The sequence below is a fragment of the Anarhichas minor genome, unplaced genomic scaffold (genome assembly GCF_050575085.1).
Source record: "Anarhichas minor isolate MPS153535 unplaced genomic scaffold, ASM5057508v1 ptg000007l, whole genome shotgun sequence".
NCBI lineage: Eukaryota > Metazoa > Chordata > Actinopteri > Perciformes > Anarhichadidae > Anarhichas > Anarhichas minor.
In genome coordinates this window covers 14,182,742-14,204,929 of record NW_027466453.1, presented here as the reverse complement: position 1 = coordinate 14,204,929, position 22,188 = coordinate 14,182,742, and the positions used below count along the sequence as shown (strand labels likewise).

Below are 22,188 nucleotides of genomic sequence, written 5' to 3'. Positions count from 1 at the left end.
GATGTTGATAATATAAAGCTGCAGCACAAAAAAATACAAAGTGCATGTTAAAGGCTGGATTCCTAGTTATTTTACATATGAATATTTGACCAACAGTATGTAAAGTTGCTAGAAAATGAACTCCTCCTCGACCAGCTTCAAATAAATAGCTGCCTACATGTTAATACACTGGTAATAACAACCCAGTGATGTGTAATTATATCATCTATCCTATTACACTGGGTCATTTTATCAAAACGGTAGTTAAATGCTGCCGGTCCCACCCAATGTAATGGGCCCCTCGTCATTCACACATGGCTCAAGCATCTGCTCCCTTTCCGTCCAGCTTGTTGTAGGCGGGTCTTCTCGTGCTGTCAATCAAATTCTGATCCAATCAGAATCTCTCTGTGTGTTTTCTCACGCCCCCTTCCACGTCGACCTGCACACTCGCCATATTTTCAATCCCGTATAGCCCAAAGACCGGCTCGCTGCTAAATTTAGGAAGAGAAGCTTTCATCCATTTAGTTTGAAACGGTCTACTTCAGAGGATTAAAGGGACATCTGCGTTAGCTGCCCAGCTGGTCTCTGTTCTTTCATTCTGCAACAATGAACGTCTTCAGACTGACAGGAGACCTCTCTCATCTGGCTGCTATCATCATCCTGCTACTCAAAATATGGAAAAGCAGGTCGTGTGCAGGTGAGCCATAGCTATAGTTTGTTGTTTGTTATTTTCCAAACGTTTCTGATTATCTTTGCCTTTCTTTAAATTGCTTTAAACGGTCGTTTTTAGCCTTCATTCTTCTTAGCAAGCTCCATGCTAGCTACAGTTAGCTGCATGCTAATGTTTCCAACTCATTCATTGGAGTCTATGGCTAATAGCGTTAGCAATCAATGGGCTAACTGCTGATAACAACCAGAAATGGCTGTCTGCACCTCTATCACTTATAGCAGCAGTCTACTTGCTAGTTTTACTAGAAATATGTATATTTAAAAGTCGAAGTCAGCATGTCAATATAGTTTAGCATCATCTAACGTTAGCTTTGTTGGGATTGCTAGCACGAGTTAGTTAACCTTAACTATGCTAGCTAAACCAGCTGTACGATGCTTAGTAACGTCCGATGAATTAATACGTTTATTAGATAATTTTTTAGGCGTGGATATTCCTTCCTTCTGTTTCGGTGTTCGGTTTTTCTTTCTCTACACATCACCAGTCCATCTTCTCCTGCTCTGTTAATTTGAGGTTCGGTGCTCGACTTTTTTGGTCGGACTTCTGACGTGGCGTTCTCGAACACGCTGCGGAAGTAGATATTTTTTTTTCTTTTAGAAGAAAGAAAGAAAGAAACCCTTTTTATTGTCATATACATATACACGAAATTTGACCTCTGCATTTGACCCATCCCTGTATATAGGGAGCAGTGGGCTGCCAATGACAGGCGCCCGGGGAGCGATTGGCTCCCCGATTGGCCCGCAAAGCTGGTCCATTGACTGCAGGTTCAAAGTTAATGGAGGTTATGTTAGGTCATGTGTGTTTATGTATAATTTAGGTTAAAGTGGTAAGATGTTACGTAGTTTTTAAATACATCTAAGTTATATCTTCAGTTGAAATTGTTTATTACAGAGAGATTTTTATCTTTAAAAAATCTGTAAATCAAGTACATTTTATTTCTATAGCCTTAAATCACAACTCGTACATTTGCCTTTAATGGTATTAAAAGGTGGGGGAAAAAATGACCAAAAGCTCTCTCTTCCAAGACTGACAGATATAGAATATATCTTGTGTATAATAGATAGAAATAGTGTAATTACACATCAGAGAATGGTAATATTAGGTAAGTTAAGTGCACACATACATGAAGAATGTGGACCAGAGAAGATATTGATCAACGTCAAAGTGTTCCCAAGCACCAAGACCTCTGTATCATAAAGACCTGGACAGAGGACAGCCTATACTTACACTGCATAGGCAGAGAGACGGGTATAAGCAAATATGCAGAAAACACTAGATCAATCTCCTGGAGGGTCAGGACCTGTTTATCCTTTTTGGGGATTTGAATCCTATTCCTGCATGAATTTGGCTGAGAATCAGTGGTACGTTTTGGAAAAGTTGCCGGGCTATCACAGGGCTGTAAGGCTACAAATCAGCTCAATCAATCAATTTAATTGAGCAATTTAGAGTTTATTATAGTTTATTTGCAAGGTAAAAAATGCAATGTTTAAGCATAGTAAGGGTCAGGGACAGATGAGATGATTTATACCTATAAAAACAAGTCCAAAAGGACGGAGATTGCAGAATTTCCGGATACATATTCATCATGTTTCCAGTAGATGTCACCGTTCAACAAGGAAACGCTTTTGTGATTCATGTTTTATATTCATGTGAAGGTCTTCTGAAGTTGCTGATGGTTCAACACAAATGTTAACTCTGCTTGATATCTCTGTTAAAGGTATCTCTGGAAAGAGCCAAATCCTGTTCGCTATAGTGTTCACCACACGCTACTTGGACCTGCTCACCTCCTTCATCTCGCTCTATAACACATGCATGAAGGTAAGACCCGAGTCCCGTCGCAGCTCTGACCAGCAGCCTTTTCATACAAGTCCCTTACTTCTCGCCAGTAGCTCCAATGACAAGCTGCTCTGCTTTGTTTACCAGGTGATCTACGTCGGTTGTGCGTTTGCCACAGTCTACCTGATCTACGCCAAGTTCAGGGCCACCTACGATGGCAACCATGACAGTTTCAGAGTGGAGTTCCTGGTTGTTCCGGTCGGGGGTCTTGCTGTTCTCATCAACCACGACTTCGCTCTCCTAGAGGTGGGTTCGATCCTCTCGTACTGTTGTCACACTGTGACATAAAAGCCGACCACAATGTCTTATCTTACTGTAGTATGCCCGATATTAATTTAAGTTTATTCTATTTCTGCTAAATGTATCCGTCGTCAGATCCTGTGGACGTTCTCCATCTACCTGGAGTCGGTGGCAATCCTGCCGCAGCTCTTCATGATCAGCAAGACTGGCGAGGCCGAGACGATCACCACCCACTACCTGTTCTGCCTGGGCCTGTATCGGGCCCTCTACCTTTTCAACTGGATCTGGCGTTTCTACTTTGAAGGCTTCTTTGACATGATCGCCATCGTGGCCGGTTTGGTCCAGACTGTCCTCTACTGCGACTTCTTCTACCTTTATGTCACCAAAGGTGGGTTTCCGGCATCTCTCATCCATTATGGCGTTATATAGATAAACGTAATGAAATAAGAGAGTAATTATTATTACACAATGCCTATATGTTTGAAAGAGTTATTGGACGATCTAATCATTTCTCCAGTCCACACTGGCCCTGAACTAATCACTTCCTAGAGTACCTTCAACGAAGGAGCTCTACAGCTCTTGTTCCCTGCAAAAGTTCAGCTGAAGCTAATATGTGATTCTATCAGTTGAAGTTTCCTGAATAGAGTCGTCTTTGCCCTCTTTATATTACTGTCCATCCACAGTAGCTCAGTAAGGAAACACACAAAGGGGGATTTGTGCTCATATACAGTTTGGAAGTACGCACTTACAATTTGCATCAGTTGAACTTCAAAATCCATTTTCTCCCGAAACCACGACTGCAGATTTTTTTCCCTCTATTACTTTCCGTGGCATTAGAAAGAAATGACTTGTGAGTAAAGTCAAGACAGTCCAAAAGCTTGCACTCTTCTATCACATCGCAGTGTTTCCAAAACTGCAACTACTCACACTAGTTTGTTTTGAAGCAACACAAATGTAGAAACACTTGGACATCACACTTTCTAATCTTACTAGAGACAGATTTTTCTGCACTGTAACTTCAATGCAATAGTTTTCTCGGGGTCAACATCTAGTAGAGGATCTTTTTACTTGTAGCCTGTTCCCACCTCAGGAACCCTTTTAGGATTGCAGGAAACTTATTTGCATTTCCACTGCTGAAACTATTTCTTTTTTAATCCTCAGGCAGAATGCACATTGATCAACATCACTAAATATGCCAGTTTTAGCCAAATGGCTATTTTTCAACTATTCTTAGCCTGATGTTAAAATTGGACATTAAAACAATAATACAAATTCTTTAAAAACTTATAACAGGAGTGGCCCCCAAAAGGTTCTTTCTTACTTTCTGATGGCCCAGGAACTCTAGAGATAAAAATGAGTGAAAGTCTTAACATCAGTTTACTAGAAACGTTTCCAATTTAGATTCTGTATCTTTTTTAAGGGAGTCCTGGTGAAGGCGGCAGCATAAAAGCTTCACATAAAAGAACGAATAACAGACCTAAAATAAAACCGCAAAAGGGTTAAAACAAACGACATAAGACCTTTCACATAAAAGAAACGAGCAGGTTAAGTTCCCATTTGTTTTATGTTGTAAAGCAGAAATAAATATTCACAACACACTCAGCAGATTGTCTGGTTTGGACGTTTTCAGTCTTCTGTTTCATTTCAAAAAACAACATGTCTCTGTGTTATATCTTCTGTGTGAAAATGATGTCTTACGCCCTTGATTGTTTTAATATTGTTTAATATGTCATCGGTCTAAATCTCTGCGGTTCTTTAGATGGGTTGGAAACATGGGGATTTTTCTTCTCTCTACTTCCTGGATGTATCTGTTTTTTACAACCACTGGAGGCTACGTCTGAACACGCATCAATGAATTCCCCCTTTAGAAAAACTCCTTGAAAAAGGAAGCCCTGGCACTTTTAAACCTGTCAAAGCAAAGTGGTGTAAAACATCTGTGGGAGAATGTACATGTGACGTTTCCTGACTGACTGTCTTTCTTTCTGTCTCACTCCTCAGTGTTGAAAGGCAAGAAGCTGAGCCTGCCGGCGTAAAACACGCAGAAGGAGACGGAGAATCCCAGCAGACTCAGGGGGGCGGGGAGGGGGGGGGGGGTTGTGGCGATGACATCACGTAATCTCGTGGCCTACAGCAAAAGATGCCCGAGGCAGAGAGACAACTATCGGGGGGGGGGGGAAAAACACTAGTCTTCTTGATGCTCGCTGATGGATCCGGTAAATGCCAACAAACACCAGAGCTGAACAAAAATCATAGCTGGTCAACCTTTGGATTTCTGCGTTCAGCATTTTTGCCTTAAACTTCTTTTCATTGCTCTTCAAATTAGGAGAAAAGGCTTTTTTTTCCTTCTTTTTTTTTTTCTTCTACATCCGAGGTGTATACGCTTGTTTTTTAATTTGTTTTTTTTATAATGTCACGAATAGGGTCGACTCTGAGAAGTACCTTGTTTGACTTTGTAATGAAATGCACAAATGTACAGTCTTATTAAAGAGTGAGATAAAGAGGTAATGTATCGGAGTGCCTGATGAGGATTATGTCCACTTTCTCACACTATTTTTTATTTTTTTTTACTTTTGGATTTGTTTGAGTCTGCATTTACTGTTATACATGTACCGTCTCCTGGGACATTTAAAGATGACAACACACACACACACACACGTGCATTTTGTAAAAGCATTGCTTTCTAAAATTGCTCAAAACAACATTTTAACTCTGAAATCTGAAGCTTTTTGTAAACAACTCATTAGAGGGTTTGTAGTTTCATATCATGAAATAAATTAATTTAATGTCAACAGTCAGTTGGACAAAGATATCGGTATTTTCAAATGTTTGATATCTCATTTGGAATGAAACCTTTCATGTGTTTATTGATATTTTTCCCCTTGGCTTACTGTATTGAAGAAAATACAATGCTTTAATGTAAATAATGCTACATCACATTTCTGATGTAGATAGAGCTCAAACGTAAACCCCATTAACAAACGTACCAACACCTTCAAACGCCGACTCGTCGGTTATCTGAAGGTTGAAATCACTCAAGTCGAGAGTAAAGCAATAAGGAATCGCCAAATGATGATTTTTTGGATTAATATCCTTCGTATGACTGATTGTGACATTTCAAGTGTGAACTGTATGTCCAATTAAACCGATTTGTAATGGTGCTGGTCCATAATCGTTGAGTGGTGTTCAATGGGTGCATTTCGATTAAACTGAAAGGCCTCTTGATAACATTTTTTCTTCTTCATATTAGTCATTCTTTAAGAATTTCTTTCAACTTTTTATGTCTTTTTTTTTGCATGATATCGCCTCCATTAAAGATTTTATGAGAATCACCCTTTGTTGCTGTTTGATTATTGAAATCATGTGAGAATAGAAGCACACTTGTAGCGCTGTGGACCGTGACAGAGGAAGTGTTCAGATCCTTTACTGAAATTAAAGTGTAAATACCACACTGTAAATATACCTTGTTACAAGTCCTGCTTTACTTGTTACTTCAGTAAAAGTATGCAACTATAATCAGGAAAATGTACTGAAAGTATTAAAAGTACTCCATGCAGAAAAATGTCCTCTGTGACTGTTGTACTATTAAATAAACGTTATACAGAACATAATGTTAAGTAAACTCGGTTAATTCCAATAAAGATTATTGCAACCAAGATGCATATTAAGGATGGACTTCTTTCCCAAACTCATCTCAAGCTCCTTGTAATACACGAGGATCTTCTTTTACGATGAAACATGTAAAGTAGTAACACCACTGTGAGAAGTCAATGTGTGCCGTGCAACAGATTGCTTTTTTACCAGATAATATTTTGACAATCATGCCTCGTTTCTCCATCTCTGTTTGGACAAAAGACCAGCACAAATGTTAATCCTGAGGAGCATTTATTCAAAGCCACATTATAAACATACAACACTGTAACATAAACATGTAACCGTTATTTTATAGAGATCCTCTTAGCTGACTGATCAGTACTTTAAATTATCTAATCATTTAGTCGACAAAATCATGAGTGCAAGAGTCCACTAAGAATGTCTTTGGTTGAGGACAGCCCTAGTTATTTTGCAGTGCATTTCTTTTTGCCTTCTAGGCGTGCACATCAGATATCTGCAGAGATGAGCCTAAACAACACACACAAGCATTTTCAGGCTGGAAATCATAATATGGAAAATGTAATATCACATGGCTTATTTGGATGAATAACACACTAATGTTCATATTTTCTCTTTACATTCATTACTTGAAATGAAACACCATTTCAGGATACATCCATAGTGCATATATAGAATATGTAGTACAGATTAGACTTACACGAGTCTTCTGTATTTGGATATTAAGGCAGTTGAAAGGTTATTCCATGCTTTGGCTGTTGTAGACATTTTATAATGACACTCATTTTAGAAAACAATATGTAGTTACAATATTCAGGCTTTAGACATACAGCAACAATCAGGGAGTATTTGTGCTTTGAAAGTTAGCTGCACACGGTACATTCAAGGGTCTGGATCCTCTGAACCTCCCCCCCCGCAGAGCTTCAGTAGTGCTGACTTAAAGTTGCTGACACTCAAGAGAATTTGAGCTTTTCCACATGAAAGCTCGCTCTCTCTCTCTCTCTCTCTCTCTCTCTCTCTCTCTCTCTCTCTCTCTCTCTCTCTCTCTCTCTCTCTCTCTCTCTCTCTCTCTCTCTCTCTCTCTCTCTCTCTCTCTCTCTCTCTCTCTCTCTCTCTCTCTCTCTCTCTCTCTCTCTCTCTCGAGAAGAAGAAGAAGAAGAAGAAGAAGAAGAATCAAGCTACTGGATATCCTCCAGTTTAGAAGTGTCACATTCACTCTCCACGGACTCTCCCTGATCCTCCAGGACTTTACCTTCCTGGAAGGATGAAGGACAACAGAGAAGAAAATAAATACAATGCAGAAGCAATGACACAGATTTAAATACTGAAAATGCACTGTTTGTTTGATTTGCACTTTTATCAAAGTCTTTTTTTAAATTGTATTTTAGCCTATTTTATACTTTGTTCGTATGTTTATTTTATACTTTTTCTCTTCCTAACTGTGTCTTTTTTGACTTAAACAAAGTTTTATGCACTTTTTTCTCTTACCTGTCTTTAAAAAAACAACTCATGTAAAACACCTTGAGCTGCGTCTGTGTATAAAATGTGCTGTATAAATAAACTCGCCTTGCATATGAAAGTTTGTACACTTCGATTTTATCACTGACTTTTCAGTACAGCCTATAGATATCCTGAAGCCTGAACTTACCTCGAAAAAGACAGAGTGTGGTTAAAACAGGGATACAATAAAATCATGTGGGGTCATATTTCTCTTTTCAAAATACACATTACCTTGGTCAGACGCTTGTAATAGCGGCTGACGACCTTGAAGATGGTGACATAAAACGCGTTAAAGACGAGTGAAACCATGACAGAGAAGATGGCGATGCCGGGGAGCAAAGACAGCAGAGTCAACCCTCCTACACACAACAGGAACACTGACAGACACACAGAGGAACAACACAGTTTTGGGTTATTTAAAAGTAAGCTACTACAGTCGTACTACTACATTTTAGATTGTGGAAGGCTGAAAATTGTTTTTGACATGATTACACATACCTTCAAAGAAAACAAAACCTACTGCCGTCATTACAATGGTAACAAAAGCAAAAGAGAGGAAAAGTCCGACAGGCAGTGCAGCCATGACGCCAAACAGCAACACCGTGAGAGCTAAGAGAGGATGGCTGCTCATGTACTGTCCGATTCTTGTGTCCATCAGCAGTTCTACCTGTAGAAGAGAGACAGACAGGATGCAACTGTACAAAAAAACCCCTCTCATTTGATGATGGAAAAGCAAACATGTACACAGAGTTAAGAAAGATTCTAGTTTGACGGATGAAGGTAGTTTCCTGTTACCTTGGGGTCACCATAAAAGCGGTTCATCAGGTTGGTCCGTCTTCCCCACAGCTTCTGAAACTCAGTCACACTGGTCCTGCCGTTGCCGTTGTGCTCCATCCTCAATCGTATCTGACCAGACAGCAGGACATGAGGGAAACTTGACTCAGCCTCACAGCAAGTTGGTGCATTTCTACTTTTCAAAGTTAGATAGAGACTCTAGGATTCAAGTGAGGAACAGTGACTGTAAACAGAAGACAGCTGTATAGGCTTCTGTCTCACACCATAAAAGACTTAAGAACATTTCTGAAAACATACAACAAAGTTAAGTACAAACCTGAACAATGTAGTAAACCTGGTTTCATTCACAGCTCACAACATACGAAACTGTGTCCTCTGGTTGCCTCAGTCACTCCTTTTAAACTAAACACACCTCTTTGTCTTCTTCCTCCTCCTCCTCCTCCTTCTTCTTCTTCTTCTTCTTCTTCTTCTTCTTCTGGAGAAGAACTGGAGCGACTCTAAAAGGCTTGTAAGTATTGCTGCTGCCACCTGCTGTTCACCAAATATGTGTCAGCACAAGAATGGGGGCTTTGTTTTTCTGAGGAATGGCTCAGAAAAACAAAAATCCTCTACAATTCATAAAATACATAATTAGAATTGGTGATATCAGTATGGGAGCTTAAAGTTAAACCAAATATCTAAATAAATGAGAAAACAAATAACAAAAATGTATTACATTAGCAGCCTGAATAACCAGTTAATCGTAAATAAATAAAGAATATATTTGTGTATCTAATTATATACTTGTGGAAATAACAGAAATGTATGCTAATTACTGGTATACTTATTACTATGATGACTTTATTTATCATCACGATTGTTCAGCGCCCTCCTGTGGTCACGGTGAAGAACTGCAGCACTTCCTCTAACTAGAAAGCAGCGTAAGTACATCTTTCTGTCCGTCTGTCTGTGCATATGTGGGTATGTCCTTCTCATATCTTGGCAACGGTTCATCCGATGTACTTCACACATTGCAGGGGACCGAAGGGAGTCCTGTACCGAATTTGGTGCAATTAGGACGCGTTCAATATTACCCAGTTTGAATAAACAAGCGACCAGCGCTCTGCGCAGCAGCGGGAGCGCAGCTTCCGGGTTCTGAATGACGAGTCCAACGTGTCGCCCATCGGGCCTTTACCTACAGACCTCGGCTCTGCAGTGCACGTTTGCTGCTGGATGCAGGATGTTGGCCTATTAAACGTTGAATGACCATGGTTCGTGAGTAACCTGCCACTTGGGTGTGTTTCCCCCCCTGAATACAACCCTGAATTGTGCCTACTGTAAGACTAAATAGTAACTTACGTTACCACTAATTTAAATTATCATTAAAACACTGTTTCAGATTTCAGATGCATGCAGGATATCATTATCACAGTGTCAAAATAGTTTATACTTAGACATGTTTATGTCTCTTAGTCGTAGAGTTGCAGCCCTTTTGTTTTGCCTGAAACTAAGAATTTGAACTATTCTAGTTCTTTAGCTTTTTCCTGCCTGCGTTAACCCCTGTTTGACCTGTTGGTGTTCTGTGTTATTCCTGCTGACAAAGTAAACCTGCGCCTGCTTTTTGTCTGGTTTTGGATCAAAAGCAGTATTTCCCAGATTCCCATCCTCCTACTGTCACTGTGTGTGTTGCTCCAACCTTTGGTTGCATTTTTAATACAACTTCTGCTATTACTGTCTATTCAAGTACCTATGGAGTCATTTACAATCTTGGAATTGTGTTTCAGACAGAATCAAGGCTTTACCTCAAGTGTCTAACATGCTTTCACAACAGTAAGAGGAACAAAAAAACGAGAAATGTGGGTATTTAATTTTATGTTATTATTGAGGCGACTGTTAGTTGAAAACAACAATAGCTGCTCCTGCAGAGGTTTGCAAAGAGCAGAAGTGGAGAGAATTTATCCATTGTAAGAAGAGCAAAGAACGGCTCTGAATGCCTTTCTCAAGTGAAAATATTTTGAATTGTTATATTTTGTGAATCAAATCTGAATCTGCAATATAACCAGTAACATTTCTCTGTCCGGTAATTGGTAGTACTACAATGTTGTACTACAATAAAGATGAAGCACACAGTAAGTAGTATGCAGTTGAGTTGGATATGTGGGAGCTGGGGTCCTTTTGTAACTTATTTTGGTGTCTTTTTTTTAGAATAGTAACATAATTCAATATCTAAACATCATAATGAATCTATAGCTATTGGGGGCCCCAGGTCCAGGTTTCCTACCTTGCCTAACAGCTTGTGTGACGCAACTATTTCATGGCAGGTGTTTTGCTCAGGACTCAAGGAAGCCCGGTGTTGAGTGTGAACTTGTTTGTATGAGCGGCCTTTGAGAAAGCTGCAAGCAGCGACACCCCAGACCAAGCATTAGTTGTACTAGTTGAGTTTGTGGCAACAGTAATATCCTCATTATAAATCAAGAACAACAGCACCATCAGTAATGCAAAATAATTGCAATTATAAAGAGCTGTTTTCTGATGTGATGCTACAGATCAGACCAGTGACATGACAGCATGAAGAAGAAGACATAAATACTCATTATTATTATTATTACTACTACTAAAACTCTTCTTGTGCTAGATTTTATCTGTTCTTTGCACTACAAAAAGGCAGTTTCACGACCTGTACGACCACATATCTTCTCTTCCTTCTCTGCCACATTATTCATTGTCATTAAAGGACCACTTGCACTAATTATGATGGATGTCATGGCCAGCCTCCTCTGCTTCTGCCTAATTGCGCCATAAACCACCAATCATCTTTATTGGACAGGTGATGAACGATCTATTCATTTGTTTCTCTCTTATTGTCTCTCGGGTGACCAGTATTATGGGCGACTTTAGCCACGGACTGAGGAATCAACTAAGATCTCTTTCCTGAATGTCTGTACAAAAATAAGACGCCACCCGGTGCACGCGTGAATACAAACGAGGGAAATCGCGACAGTATTTCTCCAGAGCTCCAGCAGACGGGGTTCAAAGTTTACTTCACAGCTGTCAGACTGAAGCTTCTACTCCAAAATAATTACCACACTTTCTGCCCTTCTGCTCTGTGCTGCTACTCGACGACAACAGCCAGATATTTCTCTGTGAGGCTGATTAGAATGTTAAATGGCTGAACTTCACCACCACCGGGGATTACTTCCTCAATCATAAATGCGGGTTGCCATGGCCACCCACAAATTAAAGTTTATCCCCTTGATTTCTGGATGGCATTAAATACATGTGGGCACATAATTGCGAGGGAAATGGCAGTGTGGTCTGTTTTTGAACTACACGCCAAAGAGAGACACCCCCCGGGAGCCGCTGGTGACAACTTACTGTATTTGAGCCCTTTATAGCTGCCGGCCATACTAATTAATCACTCTCTTTTAGTATTGAGGGGAAGGCAATGATTTGGCAAGAGAGAGAGACTGCATCTACCTCTCTAGACTGCTAAACACAATGAACTCAGCGAACCAAGGCTTGTGAGATTGTGTGTGTGCAGTTTGTGCATTCGTGCACACAAAACAGGGAATTCCCAGTAGTTAATGTTTTTTCCTCATCAGATTACACCTCGTTTCCCCACACATCGGCCCAACACGTGACTTGATAACAAGGCCATGGGTGTTGGAACAGTAGACAGTTTTTGCTGAAAGGTTTCATCTTCTGTCACAGTTGAAAAATATGTGACAGAGCAATCGGCCTGTGGCCAAACAATCAATAGTTGTACAGATCTCCTTGCAACTCCTCATCATCAGGCCCTGATCAGACAGAGTGCGGCTTTTGCAGCTTTACGTAACTGTTTTCAAGGAAATTGAAGTGCTTTTAGCATACTTATGAGTTGCCGCTCAATGCGCCTTGTGTTTCTGAACGCCTCGAGCTGAAATTGTTTTTTTAGCTCGGAGTAAAAAAAGTGGCCAACGTCATAAGCGTTTGTCCTCACTGTGGGGACGTTTGTGGTAAACTCTGAGTTCGATGAGTCAACCAACGATAGATATCGTGATCTGAACAGAAAGCAGCAGGCCTGGAGGCAAATTGGTGCAGTACTTAAAACTAAGTTTTTATTGATTTAAGGGACAGTGTTGAGGATTTAGGGGGACTTATTGGCAGAAATTGAATACAATATTCATTACCATGTTTTCATTAGTCACCTGAAATTAAGAATCGTTGTGTTTCTCCTACTTTAGAATTAGCTATTTCTATCTACACATGTCGGTCCTCTTTACTAGAGTCCGCCATGTTGGGCCTTTTGCGTTTTTATGTTACCTAAAGGCCACCGTAGTTATCCGACACGCTTGGAAAGGGAGGGGGTGAGTGAGGGGTATTCAGTTGGATGCAATCTGCAACCTCACCACTAGATGCCACTAAATCCTACGCACTGGCCCTTTAAATATTAGGTAGCACACAGTGCATGGTTTGTGTTAAGCTAAACGGTAGCACTCATGCGGAACAAAAAACAACAGCTCTCCGTCTGTCCAGGGCATTTGCACAGTTCCAAGTTATTCAGAAATTTACAAGATAGAAGAGCAAATTCTAAAAAATAATCATAACTGTGATTAACATAAATTGTTTTTTGTGTGATTTCCTCTTCTGTTAATCATCTTGTGACCCCTCAAATGTATGTTGTGACCCCTTGTGTGCTCGCTACACTGCGAAGTAGAGTATATAGTATCCATACTTTACTATTAGTACCAACAAATGATTACATTTTGTGTTTTCCCAGCTCCTTCCCAGCTGTCTTTTGTACCAAAAAATAAAAACCTGTGTTTTTACTGCTATTCTCCTCTTAGTTATATGATGAACATGTTACCAGTTCTTCCACAACTAAAGCATTTATGGATTTTATTCAAATGAGGTCATGGCATCAACAATTCATGAAAAACAGAAAATCATATATATATTTAATGTACCTGTGAAAGTGTTGTTAAACGATGCACTGCCACAGTGTGAACTGGGCTGAACTCAATATTATCACTCACCTTTCTGAAATAATCAATGTCAAGCAGTCTGTACTGTAAATCATGCCAACAAAATATATAATGATATTAGTTGTTTTAATCTGTAGCACCACATACCCATGTGTAGCTCAACTATCATTATATTATAATAATATCTGGTTTGTTATTGTTTTTCCATAAACCTCACATTAAAACTACATTTTGGCCTCACGAGTCATGGGATTGCAGTTTACCAAACATGTTTCAAATGAGCCACATACAATGGTTTAAGCTTCTTTTCCTGCTGAACAAAATAAGAAAGGTGACAGTAACAGAGTTGTTCTACAGCTCCTGAGACAAATGACTCTTGTGACAAAGCAGCCCGCTCCTCTACTAGACTAGATGAAAATTGAATGTTCTTAAGGCGTCCCATATACCTGTGGTGCAGAGATATATATGAGTGTATGACAGCAGATCGACTGTGCGATATGTCCACTGGCACGTGCCGAGAGTCGCGCAACATATTGCAGCCAGGATGTGATTGATGGGCTGTCGGTAAATTCCAATTTGCGTTCGCTGATTGTAAAAACTAATCACTGAGAGAGGAGGGGCATGAAGTAATCTCCTGTGGTTCCAAGCTAACTGATGCACGTCTACCTATCGGTTCCTGTCCTCCGGCTGGGGAGAGCCAGAGGCTCAAAGAGAGCTCCCTGGAGGGCGGTAAAGGACGGAGCGCTCGTAAACCTCTCTAAAGCTCACCAACACCAACAGCAGCAGCAGCATCACTGCACACACAGAGTACACACAGGAGGATATACATTGTTAAAAATAAGAATACTGAGAGATGTATGTTTAAAGGAAAAGTTTGCATCATATAGGAAGATTACTACTCTCTGTGTGTGTATTGAGCAAGCTGGAGCTAGCTAACTTAGCTTAGCCTAGAGATGGGAACGGGGGAAACGGTTATCCTGGAGGTCCAGGTCACAAAAGCCACCTACCAGCACCTCTAAAGCGCACTATTTCACAAGTTGTATAGTTTGTTTAATTAAGTGCAAAACTGCAGGGTAACAATGCTTTTACTTGCAATTACTTTCTAGAGTATCTGCTGGTTGCAAGTCAACTGGTCCCAAGATATAGTCCAACACGTAGCTAAGCTAACGCTTCATATTTGCCTTATAGACCTGAGTGGTGTCAATCTCTTTGTCTGCAACTGAATGAATATATTTTCCAAAAAGTCAGACAATTCCTTGAAGCAATAAATGCACCGATAGACTTACAAACAATCATGTTTTAGGAGTCACTTGTATCAGCGCATTGTACATCTCTGTTGATTAAGCCCAACATCAGGCTGGTTTTGTGTATCACCCACTTCATTATGGGCAGTGATTGAATTTGTGTTTCTCACATTCAATTATAATGAATCAACACCGCCGCTGCAGTCTATCAGAAAACAAACTTTTAACAACAAAGTAGTTTGGACATATTCAAAAGTTGGGTCAGTGGGTTTATGGTTTAAGAAAAAAAACAAAAAACAGAACCTGAAAGAAAAATGGACCTGATCTGCAAAATGCTGTTACGTTGTGTTGTTTGTACTATACTACTCATCAGATATGCATGCGGCTCCGATGTTTTGATGGATTGCTTTTGCTGCCATTCGTTCTTGCATTTTGATTAAACAGGGAGACGGCTAAAAGATGAAGCAGGATTAGTGGCAGCCCTTCAGAGAGGATAGAATAAAAAGAAGAAGGAGAGGTCGTCATTAATACACCCTCATCCATTATTTGCTGCACCTTTGTGGGAGTCTGACCTGGAGAAGACCTTTTTGACGAGAGAAAGAGGAGGAGAGCATAGAGAGAGGATGAATAAGAGGGGCAGCAAGAGGAGTTCCTCTGTCTCATTAAACCTGTGGCCATACTTTTGTATTTTTCATCACTTCCCAATGTGTCCCTGAGGAAGGCGGGGAGAGCCTCTTCTGTCCATGCGCCACAGCTTTAATGTCAGCTGCTGAACTCGCCCATTAAACCTCGCTTGATTATTTTGGACCTAGGGGAGGAATTCCTGCAGCAGTGCGTGTTTTGTGCATGAAAAAAGAGCTTTGGATCGATCATATTTCATGTGGTGTTGCTGCAGTGCACCACATGGTAGAATATCCTCTGATCAAACTGTTTCGTGGTCTTTCACCGATCAAATCTTTTATGATGCAAACAGTAACAAATTTGTCAGGTGCATGTGCATAATATCTCACCCATACAATACTGCCGGCGTCAACTTCACAGGTGACCTTTTGTGCCTGTAGTTGTTTGGACTTGCAGATTGTTTGATGCTCTAACCACCCTGAATTAAGCACTACTCCAACATCAAGGTGCTGTGTTTAGCTAGATGAAAGCCGAGGGGGCTGCGCGGCGGGTAATGCATTAAGCAGGCAGGTATTCAGAGCCACAGGCGAGGCAGCTGGGGAGAAGGACTAGGTGTGATGAAAGTGGGATTAGCATGGATTCATCATCGCGCTCTATCACAGAAAAGCCATGAGTGCTACATGAAGCGACTCTGCGATTGTCAGGAGATAAGCTCAACAGGTTTGCTTGTTAAAGTAGCACAAAGTACCTTTTATATCTGACAAAACGTCAAATGATCAGCAATGGACTTATTGTATATTTTAGGTCCCAACCCATAAAGCCACTGACTTGAAGGGGCTTGAGGGTGATTCTGCTGATGGTTGGTGACAGGAGGCCACACAGAAACCTAGCATTGCACCAACAGCAGCAAGAAAGAAGAAGACGACGAGCTGGAAAACATGTAAACAGGGTGTAAAGTAGTAAAAACAATTGTCTTTGCAAATGTTTTATGAGGAATGAGGTTTGTTAGAGCTCAAGGATAAACACAGTGGACCTCATACAAGAACATTTTTGTATTATCTTATTATCTTTTTTTCTGTGAATTAACCAAAATAACTGTTCTAACTTGTGTGTTCATTTAGGATATCTGATGTGTACATTAAGTGAAATATTCAAATCTCAGACTCTTTCATCAATTATCGATATTTGGGAATTTTGAGACCCCCCCCCATTAGAAATTAAAATATAGTTCTGTGTGTTTGAACAGTGTTAGACTGCACAGCACAGGTTTAATAATGATTTTACCACCTAGCTCAATACTGCACGATGCTTGCTCTCCTGTGTCGCTGAATCTAAACCTCCAGTTAAAGAACCGCTTTGAAGCGCGCCGACACGCCAGAGTACAATTTTGTCAAGGAGTGATTTTCCACCAGCTGCCGTCCCAGTTAGAAAGAGGCTCAGGTGTGACACGCTTGTGACTGTAATTCTGCAGAACCAAATCGTTACTGATGTCTCTTAGCGTGTCAGTCAATTATCTGTGCACGGTGAGACTTGTTTGAAAATCAATCGTTGGTCATTTTTTTTGCCCTTTTCTGCGTGAAGAACTTGAACCTCGTCAGTAGAGTCACGAGTCACAGTGCTGCCGCCTCTCCTCCCTGCTTCTGTTTTATTTTATTTATTTATTTTTCTTATCTTATTTTTCTCCAATGTCAAACACTTGGTCTGACTCGACAAAAGATGATGGCGGTTATTGCTCAGTGAAGAAGATGAGTTGAGTATTTTAGAGAGAGCCTGAGGCGGTGGTCAGACACACGGAGCGGAAGCAATAACAACATAATGCAATCCAATAAAACATCTCTGCAATGAATTCAACCTTTGTGAAGGAAATACCAGGAACACTAGGGCTGCCTCCTCTTAGTCGATTAGTAGACTAAGTCTCAGTTCACTTAGATCTCTTAATCCATTAATCTTATTTTATGCTTTTTTTTCATGCTGAACTACTTTTTTCCAAGAAAGTTATGAGCACATCTCTAATAAACATAAGATTTATTTTGTGGAAAAACTCAGTTTTACAGATCCGTAGATTAATAAATCATCTAATCTAAATCGACAAAATCCTATGAGTGTTAGTTGAATAAGATATCTTTGTTTAAGGGACAGCCCTTGTGCTAATAAATACACTGCAGTCCAGCACCACAACTGTGAACATTACCAGTAATATTTGTTGCAGGGTCATTTTATTGGATTGCTGTTTCTGGTCCATCTCCTTAAATACATTTTACATTAGCAGTTTTATGATTTAAACGCTTAAAAAGCTCCTCGGCCTCTTCAAGGTTAAGTGGATGTTTATGCACCATTAAAAGCCGAGCGCAAGTGGTAAAAGCACAAATTGTGTCATCTTGAACTGAAGGATCTTGTGGTGCAGTAAGGACCGCAAGACATTTTTTTTTTTCTGGCACAATAATGATAATCATAATAATCCTAGAACTTTATTTGAATCCATAAATCGCCTTAGAAAGCTGCTGCCTTCTGCTCAGACTCTGAGCTTTAAAAGTTCTGTGTTAAAGCACTAAACTAATTAATGGAATTACAGTATAGCATCAAATCAAATGACTCATAGTTTGAGAGGGTTGCTCGCACTTTTTTTGTGAGCACATTAAGAACCAAGACCCGCCTCTCGAGGTCTTTATGGGCCAGGTTTGCAGCTTCATGAGGGTAAACGTCAAGCCACAGAGTTATCAAGCAGACAAGAGCTCTTTATTGAAGCGGAGACATCTTCGCTAGAAGTCAGATATTACATCCTTGCAGCTGTCTGGTGCCACTGGGCAGCGCTCCAATCTGCTGCTTGTGAAAGTATCGATCGCTTGGATCTCATTCAAAGTCTAAAAAATTCAAAGACACACGCACACACACGCACACACACACACGCACACACACACACACACACACACACACACACACACACACACAGTTTTCTGTCAGCATCGGAAGCTCTTACTCTAGAAAATACCACAAAAGTAATCCAGAACCACATCTTTTACTAACATAGTGGAAGAAAACTATTGTCCCTCCTGTTAGCTAATTAACCTACATATATCATAAAAAAGCAGCTCTTATTTACAGCAGACATTTTGACTTGTCATTGTAGGAAAACAGGTGTTACTTCTAACACTATTGATGGGTATGGGACAGTATATATGTCAGTGAGCAGCATCAGCATCTGTCTAACAGTATATGTGAGTACGCTGCCCAATAAAAAAACATATAAATCACAAAAAGAGCTTGTTTGGAGTAAAAGTCTGCAGACTCTTGTCAATACATTGCATGATTCATAGTCGCTGCTTTGGATATATTTATATAACCTTGACATAGATTTAAAAAAAATGTCTTGCAGTGCACAGACGATGTACTGTGTTTTTTTCTGCTTTTCTTTGACTCGACCAGCCTGAGGTCCAAATAAATAAATAAATCTTTGCATGTGCACACATTCACAATCAGCAGCAGCCCAATCACAGCAGCAGCAGACAGACTCATCCATCTTTATCACTGCAGCAACACGCACGTAAGACTTGGCAGTCAGCGCGCACACACACACTCCACACATTTTTCTCCCCGTCCTTCCTTCTTTCTGTCTTCATTCTCTAATGTTCTCCCTTTCTCTCCTCGTCTGCTGCATACACTTCACATGAAAGACGGTTCAGGGCTGACGGGACATTTATCAGACAGACCTTTTTTCTTTACAGTATAGATGAAAAGTGCAGTGACCTCAGCTTATACAATGTGGTGATGTATTGAAAGAGGCCAGCTGCAGGTTGTCTAACTGAAACCGACACAGCGATCCATTTTGCTGCAGCTGCTGGCGACTTTTGATTGTATCTGCAGGGAAATGTCAGTAGGCAGTGAGCTGTGTTTGGCAGGACGGTTTGTGGGTGTTAATTGTCTCGTCGTGAGCTCTGTGTTTTGACGTTTGGTGGACTGTGAATATGAGCGGTGATTGGCTGAGTGAGCCTGTGGATGTAACCAGGGGGGAGTTTTTTGAAAGGTGACACACTTGTGTTGCTTTAACTTCAACCAGAGGTGATCATAGGCTGATAACAGCTTTGTGTGTGTTTGATCTCTTGTACACTATGCTATGTTTCCCACTTATCTTGACAGGGACAAAGTGTCGACTGAGTCAGCGCTGCTGTCAATTGGTGACACACACACACACACACACACACACACACACACACACACACACACACACACACACACACACACATCACTGAATCCCTCCTTTCTCTGTGAGCTTCTGATTAACACCTGGATTGTTACAATTGAGCTGGTGCTGTGGATCAACACAGCCCTGTTTGTCACTGCATTGCACAGTGAGTCACAACAAAACTGATATCGCACTAACAAATGCACACTGTGAACACACTGCAGCAAACTGGTGGATGTAGAACTGTAGCATGCTTATTAAAAGTCAGGTGGCCCTGCCCATGTTGATTCTCAGCGATCATCTAGCTACTTTCATCTTCTGTCAGAAAACTCACAGATGGAGGCAAACACCCTGGTGTGTAGCTCACATCATTTTAATGCTACAAACAGTTGGATTTGATTCAGTTTTGAAAATGTCAATAAGCAAGACAGAAATTCTGTCCAAGACATTAGGTCACATGAATATTTAGTTCAGCTGTGGTTGGAATGGGTAACACTTTTATCTTCCGTTATACTTTCTGATGCAGTTACCTGGAAATAAATAGTAAAATGGAAAATTGAAACCCAAGTAACTATTGATTCATCCTAAATGTATTATTGGAAACTTAGCTCTTTGAATTTTATGCTCGCATCATAGCCAAAGTTTCACTTTTTTGCATGTTCACCTAAAGACTCCTCAGGTTAGCAATTACAGTATTTGGAAGTATTTGGAAGTCTCAGCAATTTTTGAGGGGTGCAGAAAAAAAGACACCAATAAACAGCGGCACTATATCTCAATCATTAGAGACACTGTTCTTTATTTCTTCAATCAAAACTGTAATACATACTCTTTATACAGTCAATACATTCATTAGGAGGAAATAAATTAATTATGCAAGCCTATAGGAACTCCAGTACGATCATAAAACACAGTTCTGAAACACTGCCATGGAGAAAGTTAAAATACTCAAAAATGGTCATTGTGTAGAAAATCACTATCAGAAAAATACCAACAAAAATGACAGAAGCGTCAGTTGTACATTCATGGTTATATCGTTATAATACTGTGCTGTATGTAATTATATTCATCATGATTGAGAAAAAAATACATATTTGATTTCATACATTGTAACTCCTATGGCACAAACACTTTTAAAAGCTTCTTTCTGTCCAAGACGGACATTATGTGCACACACTCGCACGCACGCGCACACATTGTAGAGCTAAGCAGGTAGAGAGAGACGGAGAGGAGGTGTGAGAGAGAAAATACAATTTCACCTTCTGATTGATTTATGTTTTGTTATCTTTTTAATATCTGGCTGAAGAAAATATAGATCTTATCATAATAGGGCGGATTTCTTGGCATCAACTCCCCCCCCCATCTCCCACACACGCACGCACGCACACACACAAACACACACCCTCCCACCTGCTCCCGAGTGCCTCACGTGGGAGACGAAGAGACACCTGCATGTGACACTCATCCATTCGCTTTGGTTTCCTAAAGCTGGTTTTCCTGCCTCGTTCCCAGGAGGCCGCGAGACTGAGGCGCCGATCCTCCCACAAATGTCACATTAACATCGACTGAAACACTGGAGAGGGTTAACACGTGAAATGAATGTCATGGCAACATTGATCTGGCATGAGCTCCTCAGGCTGAGGCCTTAATCATTTATTTGTGTTCTTACTTTCTTAATGATCATCGGATCATTAGGCGGCATTGATTGAGGACTAAAGCACATATTTTCGTGCCTTTACATTAAACGTCCTGCTGAGGATGACTTATGGACTTGGAGTCAAGGAGCTCGCTGAGTGATTACCGGTTATCGACCCTTTTTGGGTGTTCATTCACATCAAATAACTCTCGACATCCACCAGCTTCTTCTCAAGGTCCCTAACCGCATGGATCCATTTTCTAAAGAGAAATTATGGAGCGGTATGCTCGGTGTGCACATGTAGCCTCCAAGACTTCAAGGCAATCAGTTAACGAGTAAAAAGGACACTTGTGAAATTAACTTTGAGCGAGTGCATTAGACATAAAGTGGGAGGATAGAGGGTGCAGTGGGAGGACTGCAGAGTGAAGTAAGGTGAGTAGCAAGTGGTGATCGGTGCTCCTTCATTAACATGTAATTTTGAAGAAAATCAATTTGTGAGGAGCAAAGAATGGAAATTGAGAGTGGAGGAGCTAGTCATGGGGGGGAGTGGAGGAGCTAGTTAAAGTTAATCTTTGATGGGAAAAGAAACGGGAAAGACTATCACTCAAACCAACAGTTGGAATCGGTGCACTTGAAAAAATACAAGTTTTTTATTCGTAACGTAAAGCTATACTTTCACTTCTTTCCCAGTAACAACTTGGGTCTTTGGAGTTTTGGTCATAATTCCTATTCAATCGGAGTCCTTCAACAACTTTATTCTGACAACACTTTACAGGACATTACAACACAGTGTAGGGGTTTAGGCAAAACTTAAGGGAGGACACCCCGGGTTAAGGAAAAACAAACAACAACAACTCATAGATATCGCCATGAAACTTCGG

General features: G+C 40.5%; 2 protein-coding genes across 4 annotated transcripts; one reads left to right on the top strand and one right to left on the bottom strand.

Moving 5' to 3' along the window:
• Positions 1-417: 417 nt before the first annotated feature.
• Positions 418-6,111, top strand: LOC142944840 (ER lumen protein-retaining receptor 2). Its single transcript, XM_076085998.1, has 5 exons — positions 418-676; positions 2,424-2,524; positions 2,630-2,788; positions 2,918-3,170; positions 4,781-6,111. The coding sequence occupies exons 1-5, from the start codon at positions 586-588 to the stop codon at positions 4,813-4,815; spliced, it is 639 nt and encodes a 212-aa protein (XP_075942113.1). The 5' UTR covers positions 418-585; the 3' UTR covers positions 4,816-6,111.
• Positions 6,112-6,651: 540 nt separating this feature from the next.
• Positions 6,652-9,141, bottom strand: LOC142944841 (lipid droplet assembly factor 1-like). Of its 3 annotated transcripts, none has more exons than XM_076086000.1 (5): positions 9,099-9,141; positions 8,687-8,797; positions 8,390-8,558; positions 8,123-8,268; positions 6,652-7,647 (listed from the first exon to the last, which is right to left on the bottom strand). In XM_076086000.1, exons 2-5 carry the CDS (start codon positions 8,783-8,785, stop codon positions 7,570-7,572), a joined length of 492 nt encoding a protein of 163 aa, XP_075942115.1. In that variant the 5' UTR covers positions 8,786-8,797; positions 9,099-9,141; the 3' UTR covers positions 6,652-7,569. The 3 variants fall into 3 exon arrangements, with proteins under 3 accessions (XP_075942115.1, XP_075942114.1, XP_075942116.1); XM_076085999.1 differs by having other exon boundaries at positions 9,003-9,111; XM_076086001.1 differs by lacking the exon at positions 6,652-7,647 and having other exon boundaries at positions 7,672-8,268; positions 9,003-9,111.
• Positions 9,142-22,188: the final 13,047 nt, after the last annotated feature.